The sequence below is a fragment of the Hippocampus bargibanti genome, linkage group LG07, assembly GCF_051943395.1.
Source record: "Hippocampus bargibanti isolate YZ-2025 linkage group LG07, ASM5194339v1, whole genome shotgun sequence".
In the NCBI taxonomy this organism is placed as follows: Eukaryota; Metazoa; Chordata; class Actinopteri; order Syngnathiformes; family Syngnathidae; genus Hippocampus; species Hippocampus bargibanti.
In genome coordinates, this window is record NC_142740.1 from 23062826 (window position 1) to 23089750 (window position 26925).

Sequence of the window (26925 nt, forward strand, 5' to 3'; positions counted from 1 at the left end):
TGTGTGTTATATATCATATATATATATATATGTATATATATATATATACATATATATATATATATATATATATATATATACAGTAAAGTCTCGTTATATCGATATCGGTTATATCGATAGTACCGCTTATTACGATACTATTTCTATGCACGCACAGAGAAAATTACATGCAAACAGGGTTAGTCCCAGTTATATCGATATTTTTTCGGACTGCCTTGAATATCGATATAACGAGACTTTACTGTATATACAGTAAAGTCTCGTTATATCGATATTCTCGGGGAGTCTCGGGAGTCCGGGGACTATCGATATATCCGACCCTGCGCACATGTAATTTTCTCCTTGCGTGCATAGAAATAGTATCGATATAACCGGGACTATCGATATATCCGATATCGATATAACGAGACTTTACTGTATTTCGTTTGGGTATAGAACAGAGCAAATACTTTGAGCAGCAAAATTGATGTGTTGTACCATCATGAAATGTACAATTTCTTGAGCATTTACACTGACTTGAAATAGTTTAGTGCAATGCTGTGCTTCTATGCCCAAAAATAATCAAACGATTGGATTGTAACTTGCACTTTAAACCCAGAGACTGTGTTTGAGCTTGTCATGGTGATTTGAGTTTTGCCAAAAGAACCACAAATGTGAGTAAATTTCTGACAAAACAAGAAAACATTGACCAAATATTGAAGATTGATATTTAATAACATCCTGCAGTTGAAAAACATTTTCCTATTCATGTCGGCTTACTAAAATTCATTGACAGATTTGAAAATCTTGATATGAATGGACTTGGATGATGTGCTGAAGAATTTATGACATAATGTGCCTTTTTTAACCATTCTAAGACATTTGGGGCTGGAATAGTAAGTGATTGATGTATTTATGCAGGTTCATCTAGTTTTGCTATACACCGTATAAACCTTGACACATGTCCATTTCTTTTTTGTATTGCTCACTGTGAACACATTATGTCCACATTATTCGAAGCATGAAGTGAATGAAAAGTGGGTAGCATGATCACATTGCACAAGGTGAAAAGGAGCGAGCCATTTACTTGAACGCATGAATTTGTAGATGTGTCACATGCGGTTGGTTGCACACAAATCAAGCTCACAGATTGCACCGTGAGGACACAAGATTGGTCTGTACATGTCTTTGAACTTGAGTAGCACAATGTGTCTTTCTTGTAAGATGAGGTGAGATTTAAATCAGAAAAAAAAAAAAATCATACATTTTATTTATAAGCGCCTTTCAATGCTCTCGAGGACACTTTATATATATATATATATATATATATATATATATATATATATATATATATATATATATATATATATATATATATATATATATATATATATATATATATATATATATACAGGGTAAGTGAACGGAAATGGATGCCGGGTTCCAGAATGTGTGTTACGAATTCTTTTCAAGTATGTTTTTTAAATTCCCAATTTACACCTTCATTCCAAAAGGGAACGGCTTTTGATCAATAAAATCTCATTACAATATTTATCACAAAATAAATATCATAAAACAAAGATCACTAAAATCGCATTCCCTGTGTAGTTTTATCTCCTGTTTCTACTTATTGGATTGGATTGGATTGGATTTGCCTTTATTAGTCTCACAGTGGAGAGGTTTACATTTCACAGCAAAACAAAATACATGAGCTGCTGGAAAGGCAGCCACTCTCACGGCGCCGTCTTGAAGACAGCACAAAGACAATATGACAAAACAAAGACAGAGAATCATTCATTCTTCAGGACTTGCTGTACCCTCTTTGTGATGACATGAAGCATATATATATATATATATATATATATATATATATATATATATATATATATATATATATATATATATACAGTAAAGTCTCGTTATATCGATATTCAAGGGAGTCCGAAAAAATATCTATATAACCGGGACTATCGATATATCCGACCCTGTTTGCATATAGTTTTCTCCGTGCGTGCATAGAAATAGTATCGATATAACCGGGACTATCGATATATCCGATATCGATATAACGAGACTTTACTGTATATTATATACTACTTACTGTATATATATATATATATATATATATATATATATATATATATATATATATATATATATATATATATATATATAATGTATATATATGGCTGCCTTTCCAGCAACTCATGTATTTTGAATAAATGAATATATATGAATAGTGATCTTTCTTTTATGATATTTATTTTGTGATAAATATTGTAATGAGATTTTATTGATCAAAAGCCGTTCCCTTTTGGAATGAAGGTGTAAATTGGGAATAATCTTTAAAAAACACACTTGAAAAGAATTCGTAACACACATTCTGGAACCCGGCATCCATTTCCGTTCACTTACCCTGTCTGTGGTCAAACTGGGCCTCTATATCACAACTGATAAGACACTTAAATGAAGAGAGCGTGCAAAAATACTACTATACCTACTGGACTTTGCGACTATGCAGGAAGCTGTTGGTTGGATTGACAGATGTGTCTACAACTGTTCCAAACTCACTGATGGAGAATAATAATTTATCATGTTTAAAAGTGCCGTGCTTTGCTGACCAACTAAACAATGGGCCTACAGTCAAAGCGCAGATGGCCACAGTAAATCTGAGTGAAACAGACACGGCAAGGTGAACTGTCGTCTCCATCTAGATTCTAGAAGGTCCGGCCTTGCACAGAATTTAGGGCTTTAGATACTCCTTTTTCACCAAAGTTAATTACGGCTTAAACATCCTGCACAAGCGCCAGATTCCAAACTTATCAGTTCTTGGAAAAGACAACCAATTAAAATGTCTTATGTTTTACTGCTTGCAGCTGTTGGTGCTCAGAACGCCCAGAGGCGTGGCATTATAATCAAGAAAACTATGTTTACTAATATATCACTGTAATTTACATATACTCTCAATAAATAGCTTGGCAGAGGGGCGCAGAATTCAGACGTATGTCATCTGATGACTACGTCTCCTGCCGGCAGTGGGGACAATCTTTCTGGTTCTGAGTCTCTGTCCACGGTGTCTGACTGTCATATCTCTGACACTCACTCACATGATTTGCACAATGTCTCACTTCAACCATTCCTCCACCTTAGCTTACTTTACACTATAATCGTTTGTCTTTTGAAATACTTTAACCAGCGTGTGTTGTCATCTGTGATGTTTGTATCACATATATTGTCATTTGTGGTCATGGTGGGATCTTTTATTGTGCTGTCTAACCTGTCAAAGGGCCATTTTGGACTGAAATAAAAGGGCCATTTTGGACTGAAATAAAACAACGTCACCGGCGACAATTGTTGTTCAATGTTTCTCTGTGGCACCAATTTGTGTTGATAATATTGTATGTGAGACTCACATTATGTAATGCTCAATACTAGAAACAAGTGTGTAGTAATAGTTTAGTGTAGTTTATTGGCTCAGCGGTGGGCTGCACTTGCCGCCTGCCTTTTTTGGACAACTTCATAACACAGAAAAACCTTTTCAACTCACCTTTCTTGGATTTGCCAGAGTAAATTAATGGAAGTAATGTATCAATGGAAACGCCTACATTTGAATCGTTCATTGTAAATCCTAGATTGAACTCTTTGACCACAATTAAGTCTCTATTCCTTACGAATAGAAACGACAAAGTGGGCGCTATTTGGTTTACAGTACATCTTCCATGATTGTGATGACAACATTATAGATTGAAGTTCAACTCTAAATTTATTTTGTGAGGAAAAGCCTCAATGTCGTGGGGTTTGTATGTTGTCGGTACAAAAACATAGAGGACGGATAGGTTTGTTGGACGGATAAAGGTTATTGGAGGGCAAAATAGAGACTGTCATCACTCACATGCTCTGCTCGATCTTTCCCCCTTTTGTGAAGGGGACAATGCAAGCCAACGGTTGGGGGCTTAAAAAGCATACACACCCTGTTAAACCCAGCCAGCCTGCAAGGACCACTCGACGAAGCAAGAGGTATCAAAAAATGTTGGACTTTTTAAGCATAGCTCTGCTCTTTGGATGATATTTTCTTTGAAGTTCCAAAAGTCAACATCGTGAAGAGCTTCAGATTTTAAGGTGAAAATGCAGCTGACATCTGGAGCTTGTTTGATTGCTCCTTAATAGGTTTAACTGGGATCAAAAGATATGTTTTTATATGTAGTAGATTCGTGTATTGTTAGTTTTTTCTGTTTTGTTTCAATAGTCAATAGTTGTGTTTTAATTTAACAGAAAAGCGTCTATAATTACAATCATCAGATTGTTTTTGGTTTGACCCATAAAGCCACTGCTGACATTTCACTTGTCCATTATTGGCAGATTAGTGTGTGTTGCACAAAGGGGGTGAAGTGAACAATGGTTTGGAGCTGCCTATCGTGCACTCTAATTGTGAGACCACTTCGAGGTCAAATGTGTCACTTGCCTAAAACTGTTTTACAAAGCTTGGGCAAAAAAATTAGGTTCAGAATCAGAAAACCTTTATTCGTCCCACAATGGGGAAATTTGCAGGTTGAAAACATCAGCTTCCTAATTAGAATTGCTAACTTTGTACTGGAGATTGTGAGAGAATTCACAACTGTAATTTTTTTTGTGCAATCAAACTGAGTGCCAATCGTACTAAAATTTGCGACTGAAAGTGAAGTAAAATGTTGAAAATGACTAACAAGAAGAGTCACTTGAATTTCCATAAAAATGACATCGATAACTTCATTAACACAATGCCTGATGAATAATTTCTCACCACGTATTGAAGCAATCTCATTGCAAGACAAAAGGAGCTATTCTAATTTGTCCCTTTGCTCTCTCTCATCTCTGTCTTGGTAGTTCAGGAGAAGACAAGTTCTGTCGACTTCTTCAACATGCTGTACACTTTGGCCGGAGGAGGCACACTTTGTAGCGTGGCTGCACTGGTGCTCCTAATTGTCTCCACGGCGACCGACTTCTGGATGCAGTATCGTTACTCGGGGAGCTCAGCCAATCAAGGCCTGTGGAGGTTTTGCATCAACCACAAATGTCACGCTCACACCATCACCGTCGGTAAGGCATTGAAGATTTGCAAGGTGACATTTGTGGTCATGGTGGGATCTTTTATTCTGCTGTCTAACCTGTCAAAGGGCCATTAAAATGTTTTACAAGATGTAAAATGTCATTCTGGCGATTATTTGCATTTCTTTGTCCGCCAAAATTTGACACACAATCTCTGTCCATTGCCAATTAACTCAAAACATGCTAAAACAAGCAGGAGTTTGCCAAAAACGTGGTTCAACGTTGTCAATGGGTTGAATTCAACTCACAGGTGAAGTTCAAGAGAATTCCACTTCATGTAAAATACTACCTGTACAGGTCTATTTGTCTTTGCATAACCTTGCATAGTTACATAATCATAACGAAGTGGAGGTACTAACCTTTTAATTAATAGATGTTTTTTTTTCTTTTAGTTTTTCTGTGGTTCAGGTCCAGATGACAAAATTGGACTCATCTTTAACGTAAACGGTGGCAACAGACAATACAACAGTGGTGTCAAACTCATATTTGTTGTGTTCCACAGTGTACTTAGAGGGCCAGTATGAATTTAGGGAAAGCATACACATGTACAATGCCTTCCACATATTACATACACAGCATAGCATGTTGATGAATATGTAGTTTTCAAGTCAGAAATCCAAAGTCATGACTGTTTTGTTGGTTATATAGCTTCTTCTTTTCCATGTATAGCAGTATTTCTAGAATATGATCACTGAAGAAGGAACAATCCTATGACTTAAATATGACATGCAGTTTGGTTCCATACATTATCCTAGAATTAGGTATTATAGTACATGATGTTTTTTACATATAAAGCACAGTACAATAGATGGCTATTTTCATTCTTGAAAAGCAGCTTGCAAAGAATTGAGGGGGGTGCTGCGCTTTTTTATTCATTTAAATTCCATTCATTTCAATGAGTAAGAATTAAAGTAAGGACATAGTTTCTCATTGCACCTCAATCTTGTGTTTTCCTAAATATCTCAACTGAAAATGTGTTAAATGAAATAAATGTGTGGTTTAATTTAAAGCAGATTCTTTACTTACAGTGTAGGTGTTGAAATACCTGACATGTTTCGGCATCTACTTCCGCCTTCGTCAGACTGTCTGTAAGTAAAGAATCTGCTTTAAATTAGATATCAAGAAGACAGGATGAACTTAGTACAACGAAATGTGTGGTTTGTTTTGTTTTGTTTTGTTTTGTTTTGTTTTGTTTTGTATGGAATCACTAATCAAGTGACCTTGTGATCCTCAGCTTTCTGGGATGCGACTCGCGCTTTCATGTTGCTGGCTGTGCTTAGCTGTTTTGCTGGCGTGGTGCTCGGGCTGAGTGCTTTCACCAATGGTACCAAGAACAAGCGGGTCCGGATGGGGGGCGTTGCCCTGATCTTCTCAGGTGACACGACAAACATCATTTTCGATGAGCTCTACTGCACAACGGAATGGCCATTTCACGCATGTCAACTATCTTAATGCAATATTTGGTAAAGTAGACTTATCAATGCCATCCTCAGGTTTTCTTGCTCTGTTGGCTCTGTCCATCTACACGGGAGTGACAGTGACTTTCTTCGGGAAACGCTTCTTGGACTGGCGATTTTCGTGGTCCTACATTATCGGCTGGGTGGCAATCATCCTCGCTTTTGCATCAGGTTTATGATTGCTCTCATTACTTACTGTATGTGTCGATTGAATTCAACCATCACTGTGGAATATATATATATATATATATATATATAGATAGATATATAGATAGATATATATATATATATATATATATATATATATAGATAGATAGATAGATAGATAGATATATACATATATATACATATATATATATATATATATATATATATATATATATATATATATATATATATATATACATATATACTACATATATATACATATATATACATATATATATATATATATATATATATATATATATATATATATATATATATATATATATATATATATATATATATATATATATACAGTAAAGTCTTGTTATATCGATATCGGATATATCGATAGTCCCGGTTATATCGATACTATTTCTATGCACGCAGGGAGAAAATTACATGCAAACAGGGTTAGTCCCAGTTATATCGATATTTTTTCGGACTGCCTTGAATATCGATATAACGAGACTTTACTGTATATACAGTAAAGTCTCGTTATATCGATATTCTCGGGGAGTCTCGGGAGTCCGGGGACTATCGATATATCCGACCCTGCGCGCATGTAATTTTCTCCTTGCGTGCATAGAAATAGTATCGTAATAAGCGGTACTATCGATATAACCGATATCGATATAACGAGACTTTACTGTATATATATATATATATATATACACACACACATGGATATACTGTACATGAATTTGACATCTTAAAAAATAAATTACAGTAAAGTCTTGTTATATCGATATTCAAGGGAGTCCGAAAAAATATCGATATAACCGGGACTATCGATATATCCGACCCTGTTTGCATGTAATTTTCTCCGTGCGTGCATAGAAATAGTATTGATATAACCGGGACTATCGATATATCCGATATCGATATAACGAGACTTTACTGTATAACGTGCATTACCGTTGTTTCAAGTTTTGTGACACAGTGAGTATAAATAAAAAACAAAAACAAAATCATGGAGAATGAAAATGAGAGTTTGGCATTAAAATGGTTTTATCAATGTCTACATGCTGAATTATGAGCGATTAAAAAAAGCATTGCAAAATATATGCGCAATGATCAATGCTGTTAATTTAGGACAGCTGTCCCATAAATCATACAGTCAATTGTGATCAGAATTTTTTTTTTAAGATGTGCCCATAATTATTGTGAACTTCATTTTATTTTTATTGCTTTTCAATTTGCTGAGTCATAAGTAATTTTTAACTCTTAAGTTTTATAGTGCATTTATGATTTATTAAATCCTCTTTCCTAGAAATCAAAACGGATTCCATTTACAATGTTGTCATTGTCATCTCACTTCCACACGTGTGATAACTCCCAATGTCTGATCCATTTTAGGTGTGTTTCAGCTGTGTGCTTACCAGCGAACACATGCACAACCTTCACCTTCAAATGTCCTGGAGAGTTGAACCACAGCAAACTGATGCTTTTCTGTCGTTAGAATAAAGTCAAATCATACCCATCCTGTGTGTTTTTTCTGATAACATACACATAACATAAAAATGACATTGTTTCAATGACATACAGTTGGGACAGTCTACTCTCAAACATTCAGCTCCGTATTCAGTGAAAAAACAGATGTACAGTGATCCCGGGCTACTTTGCCGTTCATTTATCGCAGTTTTAGTGCATTGCGGATATTTTTTAGGGAAAAAAATACGTTTTGTACACGGCTGTAGCTTGATTGGTTCCCAGCGCTGACATTTGATTAGTCTAATCAAGTGCTTGCCAAGATCAGGGCTTTGCATTTAGTGAGAGTGTGCATGTGTATGCATGGTGTGGAGTGGCGGTGCATTCCCACTAACCATCAATGTAGGTCGCCAGCAAGTTGGACTCAACCAACAAGTAGCACGGTATTGCTTAATTATTATCAGTATGGGAATGGAAATAGATTATCTATATTAAAGTTGTAACGTGTACGCCCTTAAACGACAACCAACATCACTTTTTTTGTTTCCTAACTGACATCAGAAAAATGTTTTATAGCATGTAAAATACCCAAAACACGCAGTATATTTTTAGTCAAATGCAAAACACCAATAAAAATGACTTAAAGTGTCCAAAAACTACTTCAAATTGAACTCGGAAGTGGCCAGTTTCACAAGGTCCCGCCCCCTTGTTCGTGGTGTCACTCCAAGACGTCTTGCCTTGCTCGACAATCAAAACAATGGCTTCAGATTCGGAAAATATGCTTTCTTGTTACTCATCCAGTTATGAATATGATTCAAATAGTTCTGAAGAGGAAAGCATACATGTTTGCAATCGATTAAAGAATTTATTCCGGTCATTTTCATGCATCTGGAGAGAAATGTAGTGACAAACAAAAAAACAAACAAAAAAAGGCAGAAGAGGGCGACAAAGCGCCGTGTAAATTGTCTCCTGGGACGTTTTGTAAGCGAACATCAAATACACTGTAGAGGTTTTGGCGCAACACACAACGATTCACCATCGCGTTATTTATGTATATTATTATTTATATATTCTAATTTCACCATCAACACGAAGTTTTCAGACCAAACAAAGTACCGCAAAATGCATTGCGGTGATGCAAGGTATGTCCTTTCTCTGTGAGGGGCGTTCCTTCAGTGACGTAGGGTGAGGACTCGTCACCAACTTCGGGAATATTCAGCGAGAGTCTTAAAACGTAAAATATAGCTATATGCGGTGGAATCTTGGACACAGATTGCTTTTCAGCATTTTTGGCCATTCATCAAGGAGGAGACTGCTGAGCGGTTGCGCCTTTTAGGCAGCATAAATATGCCAGTACTTTTTTCAATGGGAGGAATGTCTGTGCCATTCGACTGGGGCCATTGTGCTTTTTTGCGCCTGTAATGGGCAGCATCTTATTATATTATTATTATTATTATATTATTTATTTAGTTTTTTTTTGTTCTTTTGACTTCAAGACGGCGCTGCGAGAGTGGCTGCCTTTCCAGCAGCTCATGTATTTCGTTTTTCTACTTTCATTCCTTTCATCACTTTGCTGCTGTGAAATGTAAATTTCTCCACTGTGAGACTAATAAAGGCATATCCAATCCAATTTTCACAGCCCCTCTTTGTTCAGCGGAAAGGTCGGTGCTGTAGGACAGTCTGCGGTTGGATGAATGCATGGCTTGAGGAGCCCGCGATAAGAAGAAAGGAGCGGCAGCGCAGAGCCGATGCGTATGTGGAACTGTCGCGGCTTGGAATTGAAGCGGATTTATGTGGGACAGGAGATGTGAGACAATCTCTTTTCGTCAATGGATGCTACAGCTGCGCGTTTGCTTTCAACATTTAGCTTGTAGTCGACGTGCACACTCCACCATGATGTCCCTGATCCACTGAAGAGATGCTTTGATCCTCTCCTCTTTCATCTAGAACTGTTTCGTGTAACAAAGAGGGTATAGAAAGTGCTTAAGAATGAATGACTCTGTGTCTTTCTGTTGTCATGTTATTTGTTGTGTAGTATTTTTTGTTTGTTCCTTTGACTTAAAGACGGCGCCGCGAGAGTGGCTGTCTTTCCTGCAGCTCCTCTATTTTGTTTTTCTACTTTCATTCCTTTCATAACTTTGCTGCTGTGAAATGTAAATTTCTCCACTGCGAGACTAATAAAGGCAAATCCAATCCAATCTTTGTAAAATACGCTCAGTAGAAGTCATTTGAAGTGATTTTACAAATTATGGACACAATTTGTCCGGAAACGTTGGTCGTCCTTTAAAGCTTGTGGCCTGCGGAAGTATATCACTGCTCACAGAATTAACATGTTACGCAAGAATTATACCGTACGGGTTTACCAAGATCTGGAAGTGTCGTGTGTCGTCGCAAAAAAGAGCAGTGAAGTTTCCCCACCAGACGTCGAGTTTTTGCCTTCCTACGCAAATGACAGTACTAGCATAGCAAGCAGGCAATATTTCCTTGTTCTTCCTATGGTAGAAAACCGGTCAACGAGACCATGTCGGAATTCAGTCACCTGACTGTGAAAGTTCTCATTTGAATACATTTCAATGATGGCAATTGTTATTAATGTAAATATACAAGGGCTTCATGTAATAGCATCTCATCTGATAGCCGAACTGTTAACAGCTGTTTTGGTTCTCCCAGAGATTTATTTTACACCCTGTGTTCTTGTTTCAGTGAAAATAAATATATTGAGGATGACACATTAAACAGCAACAGTTGTTCGCAACATATGATTTATTTTCAACAATGGCAAAGTAATCTCACAGAGACTTCTTTGAATTACACAGAATACAAATAAATATACATATTATTGGGCCATAGTATAATTTAGGACTTAACAATTGTGACGTTGACGCTGAATAGTGCAAAATCACAGAAACGCTGCCATCTGTCGGGTGTTTACACAGAGAATGCTTACGGACGGTGGCTGTGTGCGTGCGCTACCTCCTGGTGGAACACTGACAGTACTGCGCGTCTTATGCAGCAAACTTAAAACTTGGTTGGGGAAGGGAAGCTTTTACAAGAGTGTGAGCTGTGCTGCGACTCTATGCATCATCAGACAGGTGGGAGAAATGATCAAGTCAAGCAAGAAAAACAAGTCAAATTAACAAAGTGGTGATCTCTCTCAAAGGGACCGCAAGAGACGCACCCAGGCCAAGACGTACAGCCCAAAGACGAGCGTTAGACTTTGAAATGAGAAAGGAATATCTACCAGGCGGGTCATGCCCACCTGGTAGCCCTGAGTGAATAGACTTTGAAATAAACAAATTAAGGTCTTAGCACCGACACACAAACACCCCAAATGACAATGTTTTGCCATTTCTATTCAATCCAAACTGTGTTGGATTGCGACAGGCACAACATATGTTGGTAAAGTGCACTCGCTCCTTTCACTCATTTTCACGACCACATCACACATTTCTTCTTCCTTCTTAGTATTTTTTCCGCACACAAGTTAGATAAAAAAAACAACACAGGAATAAAACACATTTTTTAAAGCATAATCTAAATTTGTTGCATTTTGAAATTTTGTGGAGCCATTTTCTTTTTTGTTATTGAAACTTGGACCTTAACAAGTATGGTTTTGGGTTGCCCTACACTAAAGGGAGGGGACATTTGCAGTCAGTTGATTCTCCTTAATGCAGACATATACAGTATATGACCATTGGCAACATCATTGGTGCAATTTAAAAAATGACTACAAACACAGAAATGTGACTTGGTCCCAACAACACAATGAGGCACATTGTCCTACTTTGCTGTCAATTATGTATGCATCGATCATTGAGGTCAATCTCTGGGCATTGATCATTAAACCTGTTAAATTACATCAAGGAGGAATTGATCAAGAAAGACAATGAAAGGAGACCATTGCGGCTGATTATCATCATCATAGCTATCATTTCAGCCCGCAGCAGGTCAGAAAGAAAAGACATTCAAAAGAGAGGTAACCCCGTTTCCCCAAAAAAGACAAACATGTTCCTACTGCTACAAAGATGGAAGAAAGGGTGAGAAGGTGGATGTCATGCAGAAAGACGTGCACATCTTTGGCTAGCGGCAGCGCGATGTCTGCGGTGCCGAGGTGTGCCGGTGAGCACTCCAGTTGGCTAATGCTGATGGGTATAAATAGCCCTGTTAAGACTGCATGCTGAAAGAGTGGAAGAAGATGTGGAACAGTGGGTCCCGCGTTCTCCAAGCTTAGCTTTGGTCCACATAGCAAGACATGCTGCAACCAGGCAGGATGTACATGCGTTTTGGCTCGGCTCCGTGTGAGTAAGTGGTGGCATTTCTCTCTCTTTTTTTGTTTTGTTTTTAAACTATTGTAAGCTTATAGCCCTTCAAGTTAAAAAGGTGTCTTTGAAATTGCACAGATTGGCCACTTTTTCATTGGCGTGACAATACAATGTCTTGGGCGCACCGTCCGAGCAGGTGAAAAGTCTTCCGTTGGAAGTGATCCTCCAAGTCACAAATCTGCCAATCCATCTCTCCTTTTCTTGCCAAATGTTATGTGTCTTGGCGGTACCTGAAAAAGAGGAAATGGAATGAGTTAGTTAGGCACAGCGAAATGTAAGTGACCAAGCATGTCAAGCAATACTCCAAAAGTTGTCCTTCCTGTTTATTATTACATATTTTTTTTTTAATCACTTTATTTACTTTCACATATGTGATGTATTGAGAGTCATCCAATGACTGTGGAATCAGGAAATGCTAATAATTCCGCTTCACAATCTGACCTGTTCTACGTTTATTCATCTAAAGATAAAAATATAACTATGCTATAAAAAAGGTATTGAGACGGCTATCTATTTGCTATCGATGAGCTATCTGACTTGTACTGAGCGTATTTTACAAAGATTCCACCGCATATAGCTATATTTTACGTTTTAAGACTTGCGCTGAATATTCCGGAAGTCTTGTTTTTGAGTTGGTCCTCATGAGTGAGTCCTCATCCTACGTCACTGAAGGAACGCCCCTGACTGAGAAAGGACATACCTTGCATCAACTCAATGCATTTTGCGGTACTTTGTTTGGTCTGAAAACTTCGTGTTGATCCGTGTTGATGGCGAAATTAGAAATAACGCGATGGTGAATCCTTGTGTTTCCCGGAGCATTTATTTGATATTTGCTAACAAAACATCGTCAAAAAAGAAAACAGGAATTAATCAGCCCGTTTGCACAGACTGTCGCCATCTTCTGCCTCTTTTTGGTGATACATTCCCCCCGCCCCAGATACCTCAAAATGACAGGGAATAAATTCTTTAATCGATTGCAAACATGTATGTTTTCCTCTTCAGAACTATTTGAATCATATTTATAACTGGATGTGTAACAAGAAAGCATATTCTCCAAATCTGAAGCCATTGTATTGATTCTCGAGTAAGGCAAGACGTATTGGCGTGACATCACGAACTGGGGGCGGGACTTTCTGAAAATGCCCAACTCGCAGCAGATTTTGGACACTTTACGTCATTTTTATTGGTGTTTTGCATTTGACTAAAAATATTAGCCTGCATGTTTTGGGTATTTTAGATGCTATAAAACATTTTTCTGATCTCAGTTAGGAAACAAAAAAGTGATGTCGGTTGTCCTTTAAGTGTCTTTATGAGAGTACGGGAAATGTAATCGAGATTTTCATCATTATTGGTCTCACTACAAATAGCTCCCTTTTTTACATAGTTGTGTATTAAAGTGAACAAATGAAAGGCATGAAATAGTTCTGCGACTTGCTTTCAGTGCAGTAAATCACATTTCGTCAGTCACTTTTCATCACAAGGCTCAAACATTTTTTGCTCCCAAGGCTGACGACAGAATAGGTATGAAAGGAAGGTCAAGCAGTTTTCCAGAAACAATGCCATTTAGTCTTAGCATTTTTGACTGTATTTATTAATTGTGTTGTGCCCAGCCTTTCTGCTCTGAGAGACAATTTCAGAGCATTTACAATGTCATCACATTTTTATTTGGCTTGCCTAAACGGTACTCTTGACTACATTTGGTTCGTGCCCGACTTGGACAATAACTTACCCGCTCTGTAAGGTGAACTCAGGTAATGCACCAAGTGACGTCAGCTGTTCCTCCAAAGCCACAATTCGTAACCCAATGTAACCCGAAGACAGCAGCAGAACCACCACCCTGAGCAGCAGAAACAAACGGTCACACTCAACAATGTCGGCAGGGCAATTTATTAATGTGTTATGTGGAAAACAATTCGCTTTGATATTGCAAGATCAGACAAACATCCGACCTTGAACGAACAAAGTTCTGAAAATGAAAAGGATTTGGTGTGTGGCGCAGCTGTATCTTATCGCAAGAAGAGAGCGTGGATGTGAGGAGTAAAGACAAAGCGACTTACAGTATCAAGTAGATGAAGAGCAGTGTGTTGAGGGTGCTGGCCTCTCTCCAAACCAGTAGAGATTTGGCCTTCTCAGACACATTCCAAACCCACCAGCCACCTGTAGCTGAGAGAGGACACAGACGTGCAAGGACGGCATTAATCTCAATGCCACGTTGGCAAAGCCACATTAAAAATTTGTTTTTCCGGCATTATTCATTCGAGAAACAGGAACATGCGTAACATTATATGTTTTACTATGTGAATGGAACAAGCACCGTGTCGAATACATTAAATAAATTGGGACTGTTTTTGCTACCTGAAACTGACTGATCATCCTCTGAAGATGAGCTTTCACTTTGCAGCACATGTAGGCTCTTGAAAGTGGATCCTGTTCCATTAGGTAATGCAGCCTCTGCGGACAAAAGAAGACATCAATGATTATATTTACAATATATGGCTAAATCAATGGATCAAGGATTGTTGGTTCTCCTAGTTTTGTTTCTCACACCTTTATGTCCAGCATCTCACGGTAAACTTTCAGGTGTCAAAAGCCGGTCCTCGATCCTACATGATTTAGTTTTTCTCCTCCAATTCAAATTCAAATATTGGGATCATTATGATGCTCCTGTAGAGCTTGCTGAAGAAGTGATTTTTGTTTGTTTGTTTTAATCAGGTGCAAGACAGCGCCCCTCAAGGGCCCGAGTTTGACACCTGTGAGCTACTTACTGTATGTGTGCCTTAACTACACGAGGTTGCAATTATGCTTCTCTCATTAGGCTCAACAAGGAACAGTACAGCTTGTTTTCCAAAACTTTTTATTTATTGTATTTTCTCATTTAACCCTCAAAAGGTTTTTACAGAAGAAATCTGCTCTTATCAAGTCAACAGAAGTGCGCTAACGTGGAGTAGATTCTAACGAACAACTTTGTTTGTGCTTGGAAACTTCCTTTTTATTGTCCCGGTGAAGGAACAAAATACCGACACACTCCTGTCAATCTTTTGTTAACCAAATAGGAAGAGAAAAACTAATGCACAGGGTTGACCTCTCACCTTTGTGCGCAGGTTTGTCCTGGAACGACTGCGACTCAGAACCATCGAACAGGTCAAAGCTTCCATCTAGACTGGACTGGCTGGAGTTCTGTGAGACACGAAGACAATAGTGAGTTTTTCAGTTGCTGGCATGGAGACTGTGGGTAATGTGAAGTGACAGAAATTAAAATCATGTCCTGTAGTTTCAAAAGTTGCAGAAAATCAAATCGACAGGACTAAAAACCTTCTTACCACAGGTTTGTTCTTGTCAAAGCTTTGCTCAGCAGAGGAGATGACAGGACTACTGTTGGTGCTTCGGTCCTGCAAACAAAAATGGACACTTGTAACGCTGCTGTACAATATTGACAGTATTTCTATCATTTGCATTCCTGCATATCTGCAGTTGCCGTAATTCATGATTAAGAGCAAGGTGGCATCCTCAACCTCTCACCTCAAGCTGTGGACAGACGGAGCGCAGCAGCTGATAACACGCATCTCGGTTCCGTAGCGAGACAAACAGGAACTGAATATCAACAAGGAAAAGAACAGACAGAACATTAGCTACTCATTCAGCTGACAAACATGATTACTAGCTCTGGTAGCCTGAACAACAAAACAAACCTTTTCTCCTTGTGTGATTCGAATTGACAAGGCGTTTGGTACCAGCAAAGCAGTATTCTGCTTTTTGACAATGTGGATAGTAGAGATTGGGATCACGACCTGGAATGGCATCAATAGAAGGAAATTTTGATTTTATGGAAACTGGGACAGGGGGGGAAATGTCCCGAGCGTTAGGACAGCTAACATAGTTTAAATCCTGCAAGAGACTGTCTGCCTACCTTAGTGTCCTTGAGCAGAACAGAGGAGTGGAAACAGGCATTACTCTTAGTGATGTAAAGTCGACCATGATAGGGCACTTCCTTTTGTAGGGCACAGATGTATGCTGGAAAAGGAAGGGGTATATTTAATCAACTTTGATATTAAGAGAAGTGACTTTAGGAATTGTCGTTGGTCATGTTTACCTACCGTGTATCAAATCTTCGCTTTCTGGAATGTCTGGAAATAACTTGTGGAATGTCGCGTTGTGCTTTATGAAACTCTACAAGATAGAATAGTTTGCATTCAGATTTTTGGAGAGGGCAGGGAGGCAACCATACTTTCTTTTAGCCATGTTTTTCCCCTCCTATGCAACATTTAAACATCAAGTTGTAAAATGAAGATACCTATTGCCCTTGTCGATTTAAAATTACAGAGAGGCAATGTTTACTACTCACTCAAAGTTTAATGAGGTTTCAGTACATACAACATCCCAACAAGAGAAAATAACATAATAACAAAAAAGTAAGGTGGACTTACACTTTGTGCACCGCCAGCGTGAGTCCTTTCGAAGCTTCTAAGGTCAACGTCAAAAGTCTGCGACCTAAGTATACACAACACACTTAGTTGGATATAAACCAAACATAGCAGATCCGCATGTAGTTGCGTCCTTCTGTCAATGTTGTTTCAGGATGAAATCACACACTTAAGACTTGTTCATTCATTTAAGGACATCATGAAGTTATCAAGGTGTGATTATTTAAACTGAATATATGGTGAATTGCACCAATTAAACTACAGTAGTTGTCATTCTTGAAGTACCATGGTGTTCACATGACTCTATAGACTACCGCTTTGTGCGTCCCCGGCATCATGAGGGCATTTCACACACATTAAAATCACGTGAGCCCCAACAGCACAATCATGTGTGTTTTCTGACTTGGCTCAATAGTTTCAAATCTTGTGATACAGATTCGAGTTGATGTGACGCCACATCACGTCAAGCACATTGCCGTAAACATATGATTGAACAAATTCTACTTTAAAAATAAGACGCTTGGATATATCTCCAATGGAAATTCCTTCAGGCGGTGTTACCTGACGGACAACTGCCTGGTGAGGGTTTTGTGTTGCTCCTCGATCTGCAACTGAGCGGCCTCCAGACTCAACGTCTTCCTGGCCGCCACTTTTTTGACTCCATCTTTACTTAAAGTGCTTCTGCTCTTCTTTACTTTGGCTGGCACTCCACCACCACTGCTCTCTACCGGGTAGCTGCCGGACATTCGAAAAAGAAAAGAAAGAAGATCCATATGTTATCCCATGAGAACCCGTTTGACATGTACGTGCATTATTTTGCATGAGAAATAAGTCACTCCGTAACAGCAGCCATTAGATGTACAATCTCTAGTGGACACAACTATTATTGCTGCTTTCCTCTTCAGAGACATCATTTTTGTTACAACATTAAGTCAGCGGGCCAATTATTGAGAAAGTTGAAGCGTAAAAGCTTGATAGTATTTCATCTGCAGAAATTGATTGCGGAATTTTGGATTTTAACAGCACAGCTGTTCACAACTCCAGTGAGGATTTGGAAACATCAGGTGAGAACAGCTTTAGGTGAGGATCTCATGAAGCCCACTGAGGATCTCAAAATCCTGCAATAATTGTCAGTTATTAACATGTAATCCTCTAGCGAGTCTGTTCTTAAAACAATAAATAATAAAACTATTGCGGTTTAAAATTCTATTTGAGACGACACATGTTCTGATTTGAATAGCCTTGAGGGAATAAGAGGTGGGAAAGCAACAGTGATAAATGACTGACACAGTCTAAGGCTAAAATAGGGAGCAGATTACAACTGACGACGGTGGTACACAACCTAAAGTAAAAGAGGTGAATAAAATAAAACGATGCACCTTACCTGGAAAATTTAAACCTTTTTGATGAACGGAAACTCATATACCTACTAACTGTTGGCATTTCCTTTTCTCAGAAAAAAACAAAAACCTAAAAATCGGTCTTAAAATATTTCTGGCTTCATGCCGTTACTAGAAAATAGAAAGGGAAAAACAGGATTTGAAATCCATGTACCGATCATCCAATAGGGTGAAAAACAGCCTTCATGGTTCTGTGTTTTTTACGAATGCCCTGCAAGAGGAAGCCACTACCGTATGTGCTTGTGGTGGTGTGACACTTCGTAAGAGAGTGACGTCAAACGTGGCTACGCCCCCTGAAGTCAAACAAGCATAAAAGAAAGCAGGAAAGCACACATACCAGAGCACAAACAAACTGCACTTATACAGATGCATACAGAGGCAACGCTCTGCTCAGAAAATACTTTCAAATATCCCCAACACAAGGGGAACACACAATTCTTCTGCTTCTTAAAAGCAAAACAGATACAAAATAAGGTGCTCAAAACTGGCCAGTCAGGCCTTATCTGGGTGTGGTTTTCCATGATCAAATTACAAAAGGTTTGATGACAGCTTTTTGGGCAAAACCGAGAAAAGTCAGCACATAATGTAATGCAATTGAAAAATCAGCATTTTTAACCGCAGGGGAGCCCATTCGGTACCTTTCACTTGCATGTGTTTTCTGCTTCATCCCAGAGATGACTGCAACTAAGTTAAGGCGGTAAAAGAAAGACCTGCAATGCAGCTTCAGCCGAGGCACACCATGTCATTATGCGTGCCTGAATTAACTATGCAGGTAAAAACGGGGAGTGGTGAGCTAATTCGAGTTTGAACTTGTAGGCATGTCTACTCGAGATTTTACAGCAGCACATGGATCATCTAATGTTGTGATGAGCAGTCATCTGGTCTGAAGTCAAACATTATCCACTCTATTTCCCTTCAACATTAGGTTCAACTGACATAGCCTATTGAGGGAGGATTCAAAGGCTATCATCACGGGTTTATAAAAAGAGGAGGTTGTTAACTGGAACCATCCAAAAGGGAGTTTCTTTAAAAACAGCACACCATTATACACACTGCCTCCTCCTCGTCTTCCTCCATTCCCCACTCAGAATTAAAAAGAATGAATTGCAGAGTGTGGCACAGAGTCTTTGGTTTGCGGTTTACAGGTTTTGCTGGGTTACTTAAAGAATGTCTGGAAATATGCTCGGGTTGAAGGTCTCCCCCGCCCCCGTTTAGCACGCAAACAAGAAACTAATAAACTTTGGAACAAAATGCACACCTTTGACCCATTTACCACATTGAGCACCATGACCGACCATAATGCAAAAAGGGCACAGCTGGTGACTTACTTTGCCTCTCACAAAATAACATCAAATGAAGATTGTTTGTCAAACCAAAACAAGATTTTACACGGAGGTATGCTAAAGTTTTATTTGAGGAGAACTAGATTTTACTCATTACAATTGATACGTTGAGCTGACTGGAATACCGCTAAAACTAAAAAGGACATATTTTTGAAGCTTTAACAACCATAGCCAGAGCATGACTTACTGATGATTAAAGGCAGGTCATCAGCCATAGCTTCAATGCATTACTGAGCCACCACATCAACATCCACATAAATATGAATTAGTAAAGGAAGATACTTTTTCTTGATTTTCTTGTCTTACCTTGCCAGAACCATGGCAGAATGGTTCTTTGCAACACACCTCTGTTGGTCTATCGCTTCCCTTCTATCCATGCTGCCGTCGTGTTCAAACTGTAACTAATTAAAACTACACTAGTGGATAGGGAGACCCTATCGCAGTTGGACACACTGACTGACAAAGGCAATCGGAGTAAAGGTCAATTTTTATAGCAACACTTGAAAGCACCTAAGACTTAGACAAGGGGTTAAAATGCAAAGTAGTGCGCGAACATGTCTCAGTGAGAAGAAAAACACGGTTGGGGTCCATTGTCTTTGCCAGTAGTCGTTGTCGGTATTGTTATGGAAATTGTAGCAGTAGGCCATAAATGATGGGGGGTAAGAAGCCTATTGTTGGGTTATTTACTTTTTAAATTACTCCTCCAATCAGCCAATTTAACAAGAAATAATTTAATTCAAACACATTTAGTGCAATGGACATGCTAATAGAGCTGAGCTCAGTTTTAATTCATAGAAGAAAGCAGGCCACATCATGCGAGTTTGAGATTCGGTGGTCACAAGGACCATTGCTTGACTGACAACGACATTGATCGCCTTTTCAGTTTGATGACCTGACACAACCAGGTTGATCCGTCCCAAAAATGTTCTACTTTCTATTCCTCATCTCCCCAACATCAGATGGCTTTCAGCCAAGGGGCGTAGTATATCCAGATTGCCAGTCAAATGTTGTGGCAAAAAAATAAATAAATGAGAAAAACAACTGACTACAAAGCAGAGCAAAGCAAATTGTGGTTTACATTTCAAGCAGTTTACACTCATGCTTGCAGCCAAACGGTAAGATGCGTGGAAGGATTTCAGAATGAAGCCAAGAAATCCAAATTTGTTTATCAGAAGATTGAAAAATATACAATCTTAATTGCCTTAATTTTCTAACATGACCAAAATGTCTATGGAAAACATTTTGTCCTCACCATAGAGCTCATCCACAAAAAAGTCCTAGAAGCCCATCCCATTGTGTGAGATTGCCATCTTCTGGAGAGAAATGGAGTGTTGTTCCTTAAAACTTCCTACGTTTACCCTAAAAAATTGTATAATAAAAATAAAATAAGTATAAGCAGGACATCCGACGTGGAACATGTTTGCTATGAAACTCAAGCTCAGTGTAGTTGCGTATGCAGTAGCTTTTATTGCTAATACTGTATTAAAATGTGTTTGTCCTGTTGCAAATTGAACATTTGTTAAGTGGCTGTAATGTTTAAATGTGACATTTAAGGTACACTTGGATGGTAAATTACAGAGTTTTTCAAAGCTGTCACATTAAACTGTGACTGTAAAGTGTACGTGAGACTTATGAAAGGGGCTTAGTGGCTCGTAGGAAGCAATGCAAACGTTGCATTGTGCACCGTAATGACAATCGACTACTGCAGCAAAATCTACAGCCATGCACATTTACCGTACATTAAGCAAGGTCGCATTTGTAGTAGGTGCATCCTTGATTTAAAAAAAAAAAAACTTTATACTTTGTTACAATGTATTTTAATGTGATTAGTTGTCCCATTGTGCTTCAAATTGTAAAAAATGGGACAACTTTTCAGTTATCTGCCCTGTTGTTCGCTAACTTTTTGTCATGAGTTTTAGACACTGTTTGTACTATAATTTGGGCAAATTCGGCGGGCCGGATTAAAAAGGCTAACGGGCCGTATGTGGCCCGCGGGCCGTAGTTTGCCCATGCCTGAGCTAACATCACTTCCTGTATGTGGACAAGCAATGCAGACAGGGGTGATTTTAAAGGTTATGGTGATGAAGGGAGAAAAACAACTGTTAAGGCCCAGCTACTGCATCACGGTGCTGGTTAGTCTATTTTTCTATTAAATGCTGCGCGTCTAGAAGGGGATAACATGTCTACAAGTGGATGTTTTTGAAAAATGTAAATGCCGAAAACAGAAGTTAAGTGAAAATTGCCTGTGTTTACAGTCATTTTTGGAAGTCCATGCAAACCAGGATCAGTTAGACCTGGGCTGACTAATTCATTTTACAAAGTAACGAAATGAGAGTAGAACTTTATTTTATTTTTGGTAAGGGGCAGTAGTTGGGGGACAGTCGTAAATTTAATTTAAAACAGAAATGTTGCTGAATAGTGTGTAAATGTTGCTAAATTGGCAACACTACAAATGCACGTTATAGCTCCTGCTTGATACCTCGCTTGTTTTAATGTTGTCATAATAATGGGCGGGAAAGGGTCAGTGCCATTGGACTGTCGGTTCTGGACAGCCCAGCACTTGGGTTTTTTTGCACATGTAATGGGCAGCATTTGTCACAGCCCTGTTTTGTTCAGTGGAGATTTCGACGCTGTTTGTCAGTGATGGTCCGAATGGCATGGCATGAATGGCTGCAAGTTGAGGATGACAACAGAGGAGCATGGAGCATGGAGTGCAGATGTGTATTTGGAACTGAGTGTTGTCGCTTGGAGTTTCAATGGAGTTATTCACAACATGACAAGTGAACCAATCTAAATTTTCGTCAATGGATGCAAGAGCTTTTTTACTTTGAGACTTGTGCTTGTAGCAGACTTGTGCATATTTTGAGCATGATGTTTCTGATCCACTGGTGAAAGGACTAATTGTTTCTCTTCTCTTCTCCATCTAGAACTGCTTCAAATAAGAAACGCATGTCAGAAATGCATTCCACAAACTCTTGATGTTTGATGTTGTGTTGTGTTTATTCTTTTACTTCATGTACGCGTTTTGTTAAGCGCTTTGTTACTGTTGCATCTGTTGTGAAAGTGCGATATAAAATGAGGATGTATTGTATTGTAATGCCATGTCTACATCTAAAAAGTGAACAACTTGCCAGAAAAAAAACGTTATATTTTAGGTATTAAGGGCCTCCATAGACTGTGGGCGGCACTCATGGAAGGCCCGGGACCGGACCTTCTGTCCAAATGAGATGATAGTGTCATTTGGATAATACAACAAGGGAAGGGATAAAAAGTATTGTTATAAATAGGTTGTTGAGTAGTTTTTTTTCCATAACAAGGATGAATCTTCACTTTTTCATGGACATGTTATAAACAGAATTTAAGAACGTGAGAAGCTAAATATGATGGCATTCGGCCAAACACTGTAGTGAACTGACAGATGATCTTCACTTAACTTTGCATGAGAAAAGGTGTGGTCATTAGCACTACCCTGACAAGAGGTGACACGTGATTTTAGCTATGACAAGCTGCTTTGTTTGTATCTTCACATCCAACCTATTAATGTTAGGTTTTTGTGCAGTTATTCTTGGAATCCACTATGGCATTGAATTGCCAATTTAATTATTACAATCCAGTCAAACTGTCCCACTTTGCATGTTATTGTTGAGGATCAGAGTGCAGATTGAATTAGGGGGTGTACACATATTTCAGTCTTTCTGGCCTTCATTATTCACAGAGGGGCAACTTGTGCATCTGGAAAATTGACCCACATGATGAAATGGATGTCATGTTTGCTCAGCATGAGTGATGGCAGAGTCGTGCCATTGGTCAGAATGGTCGTCACTTACTGAAACAGTACACTGATGTTGCAGTCCACCTTCATTTAGGGTCAGACATTTCCATAAATTTCCTTTAACATGACAAAACTGCCATTTGACAATTTACATGTACAGTACATTACTATAGTAAAGTCATATTGTCGGTCAGTGGTTAAAACTGCAGATTTACAATGACGATAGAAAGGTTGCGCACAGACAAACTTGCAGGAATGATGTAGTATGGGGATGCATGGGAAATAAGCGACTCTGACACGAGTCTAAAAGACTTAAAAGGGTCGTAGCATCTTCAGACTAACGAATGGCTAACTCGTTAGCATAGCTAAGAACTAGCCAAGAACTAAATAGCTAAGAACTAATGTATGACATTTCAAACAATAAATTCCTATGCTGTTCCGAGGTAGGACTACTTATACTAGGAAACAAGAACATTTGCTTGCATCAATAAAACGACAATGGTTAGCATCCGCTCAATGGGTGGTGCTCAGTAGCAATTAGCATTCATTCCGCTTACCTTTCTTTCATGAAATGTTTGATTCTCACAATGGCCTTCTCGTCGATCCTCCGGAGGAAGGTTTTCAATTGCTCTCTCTTGTTTTCAAGCATTCTTCACCCTCTGTCAGTGGTGGTGAGTCGGTTTCTGTTAAGATGAAGTGCCACGCCGCAAGCACCACAGTTCCTGTTTGGATTCCGCCTTCCCCCCTTCGTTTCAACCACGGCTGATTAGGATAATGCCCTTATATCGTACCAAATCTGCGGACCAATGAGCAACGACAAAAGGCTGTATAAACGCGGTCATGTCAGACAACTTGTCCAATCAAAAAGACACAGCAGGGCTGAACATACCGCCCATTACCTAATATGGGGAATGAGCGTCCTTATTTAGAGACATCTGGAACTCGCTGTATTATTATGAGAAGTCCTGGACGCCTTCATCAATTATTTACTCCAGGCGTTTATCTGTCACGTGTCTACACCAATGCGTTAATCGCCAATTGATATGAAACAAGTTTTAACTGAATTTGGTCAAAGAATATTCTAAAAAATAGTTAAGCCTTATACAAGTGACCACAAGGCAATGGTAAAAAAATATGTGCAACGGTGAAAGTGGTCATGCCAACAAGCAATCTATTCATCCAAAGTGCATTTATTCCAAGTGCGTCATGAAAAAATACAACAACATTGGCATATGTGTGTGTTTTTTTTTTTTTTTTTGGGGGGGGGGGTTCCTTTTAGAATAATTAATAATACTTCATAGTGAAATTAGTAATATTGGCTACAAAGTGTAAATGAAAGACTCCACAGGAGCAGCACATACGACTGGTCAGCAGCTAATTGCAGGACACATATGGTATAGAAATGTAACCACTCTCAGCTAAGGACAATTAATACTTTTTCGGTAGCCCATATGCATGTTTTATAACTATGGTTAAGAAGCTACAGTACTACACACACAAGCACAGGGAGATTATGAAAATTGTACCTGAATATGAGAACTTTTCAATCATTCATGAGATGAGATGAGATGAGGTGAGATGAGAAAACTTTTATTTGTCCCACATTGGATAAATTCCTATTTCTTAGTCGCAAAGTTATGAAAGGAAAATGAGTCGAAAAACAAAATCTAGGAGCTGCTGTAAAGGCAGCCAGTCCCGAGGCGCATCTTGAAGTCAAAACCACAACAAAAACAAAATAACAAATAATACGACAACACAAAAGACACAGTCAGTTTTTAAATCAAAATGGGCACATCTGCTACAAGATAGGTGTTGAGAGCAAACATGAAGCTTCATTCATTCATTCATTCATTCATTCATTCATTCATTCATTCATTCATTCTTCTTACCGCTTTATCCTCACTAAGGTCGAGGAGGGGTGTTGGAACCTATCCTAGCTGTCTTCGAGCGATCGGCGAGAGTCACCCTAAGCGGCCTAACTATTCATCCAAAGTGCATTTATTCCATATGCAGAATGAAAAAATCGCAGGGCACACAGAGAGGGACAATTTGGAGTGTTCAATCAGCCCACCTGAATGTTTTTAGAATATGGGGCCGGGGAGACCATGCAAAATCCATACAGGGAGGCCGGAGCTAGAATTAAACCCAATACCTTTGCATTCTGAATTTGACATGCGAACCACTTGAATACCAGGCAAAGCAGTGTGAATCAAATCAGTGTGAATGCCATGCCATGCCATGCCATGCCATGCCATACCATACCATACAATACAATACAATACAATACAATACAATACAATACAATACAATACAATACAGAACATATTGATTTATATAGTACTTTAACAACAGCTGAAGCTGGAGCAGAGCACTTAACACAGACAGCTATCACAAACTCACTTTCTTTGATAAATGAAAAAATCTACCATTGTACAATACAAATTCACAAGACCAATATTTTGATACATCTAGTTTTTATTGTTTTGTTGTGGGATTTTTTTTCATTTTTTTGACGGTTCAATTTTGCATGGAGACTATGTGATTTCTTTGTGTCCCAATGTATCTACAACTTTTTCCTATTAAAATGTATTTTTATGATAACCCAAATGTATTGTGTTGCAAAAATGCGGAAAATAAACAATATACAGTTGAAGCTGATGCACTATTGTAGTGTTATGTGACCTGTTTTGGGGTTGAACTTTAATAAACCTTTGGCTGAGTTCACTGATAGAGTAAATCCTTGATCAAGATTTTACATTTCTGGCTGACCTTAACACTAGAACACCTTAGATACCTTTCACACCAAAATTACCAAGGACACTGCGTTTGTAGTGGCCCATTGACACAGAAGCTTAACATTTATTCAAGTTTCACTGGATGACTAAGCAGAGATAATTGCACTCCACCTACAATGTTGGTGGGAAAAGACAAAAAAAAAAAAAAACACGGAACCCATCTCAAAGTACTAAGCTTATATTTTGGAGCGAATATGTTCTTAGTAATGATGAAATTATATCATATTACATAGATTGTTTTATTTATGTGATAAATATAAGGGTAGCTCTTTGGTTAGCGCATCAGCCTCATCATGCAAAGGTGCAGTGTTCGATTCAGGTCGATCCTTTCTATGTGGCGTTTGCATGTTCTATCCCGGCTTGCGTAGGTTTCTTCCCAGTCGTCTTTGATTTCTTCCCACATTCCCCAAAAAATGCATGACAGGCTGATTGAACTCTAACATGTTTCCCTCTGTGTTAGTCTGAGCGCAGACGATTGTTTCTGTGTGCCCTGCAAATTGGCTGGCAACCTGTTCAGGGGGTCCCTTGCCTTATTCCCGAAGACTGCTGGGATAAACTCCAGAACACCCTGTAATCCATGTCGAGATTGCCGGACATGAAAATTGATGAATGGAAAACTTGTAAATATATGCAAATAAGAAGTCCAAGATGGCGCCCGAGTAGGCAGCCGTCAGCAAGTGCTCTCATGAGCCTTGCTTTTTTTTGTTGTTTTTGTC

The 26925-nt window shown here is 38.7% G+C and overlaps 2 protein-coding genes across 5 annotated transcripts; one reads left to right on the forward strand and one right to left on the reverse strand.

Moving 5' to 3' along the window:
- Positions 1-3957: 3957 nt before the first annotated feature.
- On the forward strand, positions 3958-8209 carry lim2.2 (lens intrinsic membrane protein 2.2). Of its 3 annotated transcripts, none has more exons than XM_089001092.1 (5): positions 3958-3996; positions 4843-5055; positions 6299-6439; positions 6558-6692; positions 8085-8209. In XM_089001092.1, the coding sequence occupies exons 2-5, from the start codon at positions 4878-4880 to the stop codon at positions 8153-8155; spliced, it is 525 nt and encodes a 174-aa protein (XP_088857218.1). In that variant the 5' UTR covers positions 3958-3996; positions 4843-4877; the 3' UTR covers positions 8156-8209. The 3 variants fall into 3 exon arrangements, with proteins under 3 accessions (XP_088857218.1, XP_088857219.1, XP_088857220.1); XM_089001093.1 differs by having other exon boundaries at positions 3964-4098; positions 4848-5055; XM_089001094.1 differs by having other exon boundaries at positions 3973-4098.
- Positions 8210-10907: 2698 nt separating this feature from the next.
- LOC148895839 (GRAM domain-containing protein 2B) lies at positions 10908-24177 on the reverse strand. Of its 2 annotated transcripts, none has more exons than XM_089001352.1 (13): positions 23972-24177; positions 17461-17634; positions 16903-16966; positions 16573-16645; positions 16386-16489; positions 16168-16266; positions 15998-16069; positions 15799-15867; positions 15568-15655; positions 14834-14929; positions 14536-14641; positions 14208-14315; positions 10908-12708 (listed from the first exon to the last, which is right to left on the reverse strand). In XM_089001352.1, exons 1-13 carry the CDS (start codon positions 24061-24063, stop codon positions 12690-12692), a joined length of 1164 nt encoding a protein of 387 aa, XP_088857478.1. In that variant the 5' UTR covers positions 24064-24177; the 3' UTR covers positions 10908-12689. The 2 variants fall into 2 exon arrangements, with proteins under 2 accessions (XP_088857478.1, XP_088857479.1); XM_089001353.1 differs by lacking the exon at positions 23972-24177 and adding an exon at positions 18284-18723.
- Between the last annotated feature and the right edge of the window lie 2748 nt (positions 24178-26925).